Source organism: Aptenodytes forsteri, unplaced genomic scaffold (genome assembly GCF_000699145.1).
Source record: "Aptenodytes forsteri isolate BGI_AS27 unplaced genomic scaffold, ASM69914v1 Scaffold139, whole genome shotgun sequence".
In the NCBI taxonomy this organism is placed as follows: domain Eukaryota; kingdom Metazoa; phylum Chordata; class Aves; order Sphenisciformes; family Spheniscidae; genus Aptenodytes; species Aptenodytes forsteri.
In genome coordinates, this window is record NW_008794414.1 from 2,231,344 (window position 1) to 2,237,524 (window position 6,181).

The 6,181-nt window shown below is 40.6% G+C and overlaps 1 protein-coding gene across 1 annotated transcript in view; it reads left to right on the plus strand.

Annotated features, from left to right (window-relative positions):
• The window catches only part of PLAG1 (PLAG1 zinc finger), a 21,163-nt gene extending 17,529 nt beyond the window's left edge, over positions 1 to 3,634 (plus strand). Inside the window, exons 4-5 of the mRNA XM_009289324.2 lie at positions 1,187 to 1,545; positions 2,170 to 3,634. Of these exons, the coding sequence (XP_009287599.1) occupies positions 1,304 to 1,545; positions 2,170 to 3,433 (1,506 nt within the window). The 5' untranslated portion in view covers positions 1,187 to 1,303 and the 3' untranslated portion in view covers positions 3,434 to 3,634. The remainder of the gene's footprint in view (positions 1 to 1,186; positions 1,546 to 2,169) is intronic.
• The last annotated feature ends 2,547 nt before the right edge of the window (positions 3,635 to 6,181 follow it).

Consider the following 6,181-nt stretch of genomic DNA (forward strand, 5'->3'; position numbering starts at 1 on the left):
CCGGGCCGGGGCGGGGGGGGGGGTTGCTGCTTTTGAGGGACAAGGGCCAAATTTTGGGGCTTTCCAGCCCTGCCCAACGCTTGCGTTGAGTGCCGTCTTCCCGCTGTCCTCCTCCTCGCCCCTGCTGTCGCAGACCTCGCACTCGACCCTTCCTGCAACGAGTAGCACTGGATTTTGGTATCTAGAGTAGCAATTGTGCTCCAATGATGAAAAAAAGCTGTCAGCTACCCCTTACAAAGGAGGGCTGTTGAGTGCCCTGTAATGGCAGGTGCCCAGTTGCTACTATACACTACCAGATGATGAATTTAAAGCCGTTCGCCCACAAGACAGGCATGAGTGTTATGCATCTCCTTTAGCTGAAAGCCTCTGGTTTAGTTCATGGTTTGCGATGCCCCGGCAGGACTAAAAGCCTCCATCCTGAGCTAGCCTAAATCTCAACACTTAACAGCCCCTACATCTTGCAGGATAGCGTGAGGAGGGTGGGGGTCTCCAGCGCTGGGCTGATAAAACCCTAATCTATCTAATCTATCCCTAATTCATGGGATTTCTGTTGTTAATACATCAAGTCTCTGTTAGCAGAGGGTAAGTTTACAGGAGAATTTCACCTGGCGTTAGCAATCATTTGCAATGCGTACTTTTTACTAGAGTAGATGTATAGATGTGCAGTCATCAAAACGAGGAGGTACGCCCCAGAACGTGAGCTTTGCCCCCCCAGACTGTCAGCATGGGTATTGCTGCTTTTCATGCAGGTTTTCAAACATTTCGAGGCTTACAGATCGTCGCTTTGATAACTGTGTGTGTGCCTGTGTGCGTGCATGTGTGCGTGTGTCTGTGCAAAGACCACAGGCACGGCTTTAATTCCTTTGAAATCCGAAGCTGCCAAAAGCCGTCTGGGTAGGTAGGCTCTTTGCCTGATGCCTCCTGTAATCTGACAAACTTTGCTGTTCTCCATCAGTGCTTGGTGGGAAAGCTGTGAGGTGTGATTTCAGGGCATATGTGGATCTGTTCATCCTGAGCAATGCATTTTAAGAGTTGCAGCAAATAGTGTAAAGAAACCTACAGGTATTACATTAGACCAGCTGAACCTAATTTTATTTTTAAGTTTTATTCAGAGCATCACATAGCAAGTAAACTTCAAAATCTAAGTTTAGTTACAAACTAGTTGTTTCTTATTTTTTTTTTCCAGTCCCCTTTTGCTTTCTTTTACGACCACATGAAACTTGAGAAGCCATCTAAAGCTAAATCATTTAGTGGAGTTGGGCAATTCCCAAGTGTCCAACAAGAAGGCCTGGTTTAGGCTGCGATGGCCACTGTCATTCCTGGTGATTTGTCAGAAGTAAGAGATACCCAGAAAGTCCCTTCAGGGAAACGTAAGCGTGGTGAAACCAAACCAAGAAAAAACTTTCCTTGCCAACTGTGTGACAAGGCCTTTAACAGTGTTGAGAAATTAAAGGTTCACTCATACTCTCACACAGGAGAGAGGCCCTACAAGTGCACACAACAAGACTGCACCAAGGCCTTTGTTTCTAAGTACAAATTACTAAGGTATTAAACTCTATTTATCTTTCAGATTATATTATCTATTTTATGTTGGCCGTGTTAAGCCGTGTAAAAGTATATATTTGTGTACGCCTTCAGCTGATTGCAGAGAGGATGTGTTAATTAAAGTAGCCATTGGATTGTTTCTAGAATTCTAAATTACCTAAGTTTGCAAGCTAATGTCTTTGATTTTGTTTCTTAATTTGTTTTCTGCTTTTGTTTTCTGTTTGTTGTTTTTTTTTTTTAATGAGCGAGCTTTTGTTTTCTGTTTGTTGTTTTTTTTTTTTAATGAGCGTAGAATTTTCATTTGTATAAGGAATTGTCACGAGAAAAAAAGAGTATGGACTGAAAATTTTTTGGCTATGGACTTTAACACGAGTACTTTCATACTTGCCCATATACCCCTGTTACAGTAGCTAAAACCCACCAAAACTAAAGTGTCAATTTAAGAGAAATGGCTCGCGTTTTGCTATATTTAAATTTGTCGAACTGTCTTTGTAGTGTCATGCTTTCAGTTAAAAGGTTCTGTTGCAAAGCAGCCCTTAGTGTAGTATTTAGCTGCCATTAAAAAATGAGCACATGTGTTTTTTGATCAAAATAATTACTTACAGAATATATCTGTGTTTAAAGGCATATGGCTACTCATTCTCCTGAGAAAACCCACAAGTGTAATTATTGTGAGAAAATGTTTCACCGAAAAGATCACCTAAAGAATCACCTACATACACACAATCCCAACAAAGAGGCCTTTAAGTGTGAAGAATGTGGAAAGAACTACAATACCAAGCTTGGGTTCAAACGTCACCTGGCTTTGCATGCTGCAACAAGCGGTGACCTCACCTGTAAGGTATGTTTGCAGACTTTTGAAAGCACAGGAGTGCTGCTGGAGCACCTAAAAACTCACGCAGGCAAGTCATCGGGTGGAGTGAAGGAGAAAAAACACCAGTGTGAACACTGTGATCGTCGGTTCTACACCCGAAAGGATGTCCGTAGACACATGGTAGTGCACACTGGAAGAAAGGACTTCCTCTGTCAGTACTGTGCACAGAGATTTGGGCGGAAGGATCACCTCACGCGCCACATGAAGAAAAGTCACAACCAAGAACTTTTGAAGGTCAAAACAGAGCCAATGGACCTTCTAGATCCCTTTACCTGCAATGTTTCTGTGCCTATTAAGGATGAGCTGCTTCCAGTGATGTCTTTACCTTCCAGTGAACTGACATCAAAGCCATTTACAAACACTTTGCAATTAAATCTCTACAACACTCAGATTCAGTCCATGCAGAGTTCTGCATCTGCACACCAAATGGTTGCCACATCGTTACCATTGGGAATGCCTTGTCCAATAGATATGGAGTCTGTCCACCCTTCTCACCAGCTATCGTTGAAATATCCGCTCGGTACTACCTCATACGCAATTTCTATGCCTGAAAAAGAACAGCCATTGAAAGGGGAAATCGAAAGTTACTTAATGGAGTTGCAAAGTGGTATGCCTTCTTCATCCCAGGATTCTCAAGCATCTTCATCAAAACTAGGGCTGGATCCACAAGTAGGGCCACTAGATGATGGGTCTGGGGAGGTTTCCCTTTCCAAGGGCTCTGTTCCTATTAGCGAACCTCTAAACACCCCATCATTGGACTTTTCTCAGCTGTTCAACTTCATACCTGTAAATGGCCCTCCCTATAATCCTTCTGTTTCAGTGGGAAACCTCGGAATGAGTTATACGCAAGAGGAGGCACATTCTTCTATGACTCAACTTCCACCACAAACCCAGGATCCACAAGATCCTAGCAATAGTATAGGTCTTGGGTCTCTGCACTCGTTGTCAGCAGCTTTCACGAGCAGTCTAAGCACAACCACCACCCTACCACGATTTCATCAAGCTTTCCAATAGGATGTACAAAGCTGGCTTGTTACTGTCTATTTGTAGAAATGCCTTAGGTGACCATTTTTAACTTAGTGCCTACTATAAGACATTATAAATTCTCTGCTTTTGTACAGTACCAATCTCATGAAGCCAGTAAGAAATTTAAATTAACTTTTTAAAAATGTTTTGAAAGTGTTTATTCTCAGCTGTGTTTACTTGGTTTTTTTTTTTAAAAGTCTCATTGTATTGTTTTCATTTTCACTGCCAATTGACACATTTAAAATGTTCAGTAGAAAGTCATCCCAAGCAAACTCTCAACGCTCATCCCTTTTTTAAAACTTTTTCAACCATACCAGCTATTCCGTTTTATTGATGTCAGTGGTAGAACTACCGCTTCTACCTTTTAATATACTAGTATTTGCAAAGAATCCAGTTAAAATATGTATCACAAAGGTTCCTGAAGATTTGGGAAAAAAATTCTCCAGTCCCTTTCCAAACAAATCCTCTTCCCAAATGGTGACACATCTGATCTGTTCTATAATGACAAATCCAAATTTTTTAAATAAATATAGAATTCAGATTTTTCTGAAAACTTGTGTGTGTATATATAGAAGTCCATATATACACATGTACATATATATAGCATTTTGACTTGTATTGAAGTCATTAAAAAAGGTGTTAAGAATGTTAAGAATTTTGCCATTTTCTGGCTTAAATTTTTGTGGCCTGTTATGGATAACGGAAGAAAAAAAATTAGTTTAATTCTCTAAAATCATGGCTGAACGGAATTTCAACAGAGAATCTCTGCTTGCCTAAATGACGAATGTTTCAAGTTGAATTTGGAACTGTGTTGTTGTGCTTTCATGACTCTGGTAGAGGGAAACAGGCAAAATTAATGGCTGATCTTGAAATATAAAAGTGTTGTAATTTAGTAATGCAGAATATTTTGTCGCAGTTTTTGTTTTAATTCTTAACTTGCTGTTTTTTCTCTTTAGTAGCATAGAAAGAGTACTGCATAGGAATCTTCCAATAGTGTATTCACATTTGTAGGCATCAGTCTTCTCCCAGCTGCCACCGCCAAAGGGTGGATCAAGTCCAGCCAGAAAGTGTGTATCTATTTTCAGTTCAATACTAGTGTGCAGTCAGAGAGTGAATGTAAATTTGCAAATACCAGTTTTTGTTTTTATTTTTTTTTTTTTATTGGAATGATCTTTTCAGTTGTGTTACATGGTGTGTTATGTCCTCCTAAGCAACAAGTTAGATGTTAATCACACTTTCTACACCTGGGTACTTGGTTAGGGACTTTTTGCCCATTGCCAAGATTTAAAGACAGGACTCTTAGGAGTGAAGTAAAAGCATATTGCTTACACCACTTTTACCTAATGCAATATATTCTATTCCCCAACCCCTAATAACCAAAAGAGGGAAAAAAAAAAAAAACCCCAACCCTGTGATGCATGAAAGCAAACTAGATTTGCTGTAATTCAACAATAACATTCTTTTCCTTGTCATTTTTGTACAAGGAATTAAAAAATAGAAATCACGTACATTAGTATCTCTCAAACAATAATGAGGATTCATACAAGGTTTTAAGTGGTTAAACTAAATATACTTCACAGAAACAAAAGTTGCTCCCATTTAAGGAGCTCATGCTCCGGATGTTTTATCAGTAGCTCCTACTTTTTTTTTTTTTAATTCTAGGAGCAATATGCAGGTGTAGTTTTACTATTTTATACATATGTGTATTTAAATTTTATTACTGAAAGATAACATTTTTATAAATGTGTTTGTGTTCCAAAGGCATTAAAATAAGGATGTATTAATAAGGAAAATACCTTTTGAAATTCTGCAAACTACTCCTAGATTTTGGGTTTAGGAGCACGTTATCTCAAAGTGGGCTTTTAGCTCTGCTTCATGACTGCTTCCTCTGGTTTCTGTGAAACAGATTGCTCGCTTACTTACATCTCTAGTTGAATGATTTGTTCAATATTGCTTTTTTTCTCGTCACCTTTCTAAAGGAAAAAAAACATAGATGAACAGAGCACAAGGTGAATGCAACCGAATGTAACTCTAGTTTAAATCAGCAACCGTAACACATCTAGGAAGAACTCGTGTTTATTCTCAGTCTATTAAGTCAATCTGAGGTGAAGATAAATGGACTTCATTCCTCCAGTGGGCCATGTCCCGCGTGGAGCCGAGCTTCTGCAACTCCCCCTGCAGCAGAGGAAAGTTGCGAGTGCTCGGCATCTTGCAGCCGGCCGAGCAGCATGGCCGGGCAGCACTGCCCATCCTGGGCAGCCTCTGGCACACGGATTTCCAATCCGCAGTGACTGTTTATCAGTCTCAGTTGCCGATTAGACTTGATTAAAAAAACAAAACCCAACAGACGCTTTGCCAACACCTGTTTCTTAGCGCGTAGCCGGAATCCTTACTACTTTGTTCGTGCCTTAGCTTCCTGAAAAGGGATTGACATTTCACTTTGGAGTTAGACGTACATTTCACTTGAGAAATAGGGACCTCAGACAAGATATTGAACCTCATTCAGTCAGGGTTTCAGTGGGTGGCTGCACCGAGTGTGTTTGCCACTGAACTAGGATGCACGGTAATGTGGAAGCAGACTGACACCGTAAGCAATACTACCACCACCGTAGTGCTTTTGAATATCGCTTAGGCAGAGTCGTTATTGGCCACTACTAAAACGTCAGTTTTCAAACCCTGTTTTCTCGATTTCAGATGGATTCTCGGGGCGGGGGGGGCGGGGGGGGAGGGCTGGCT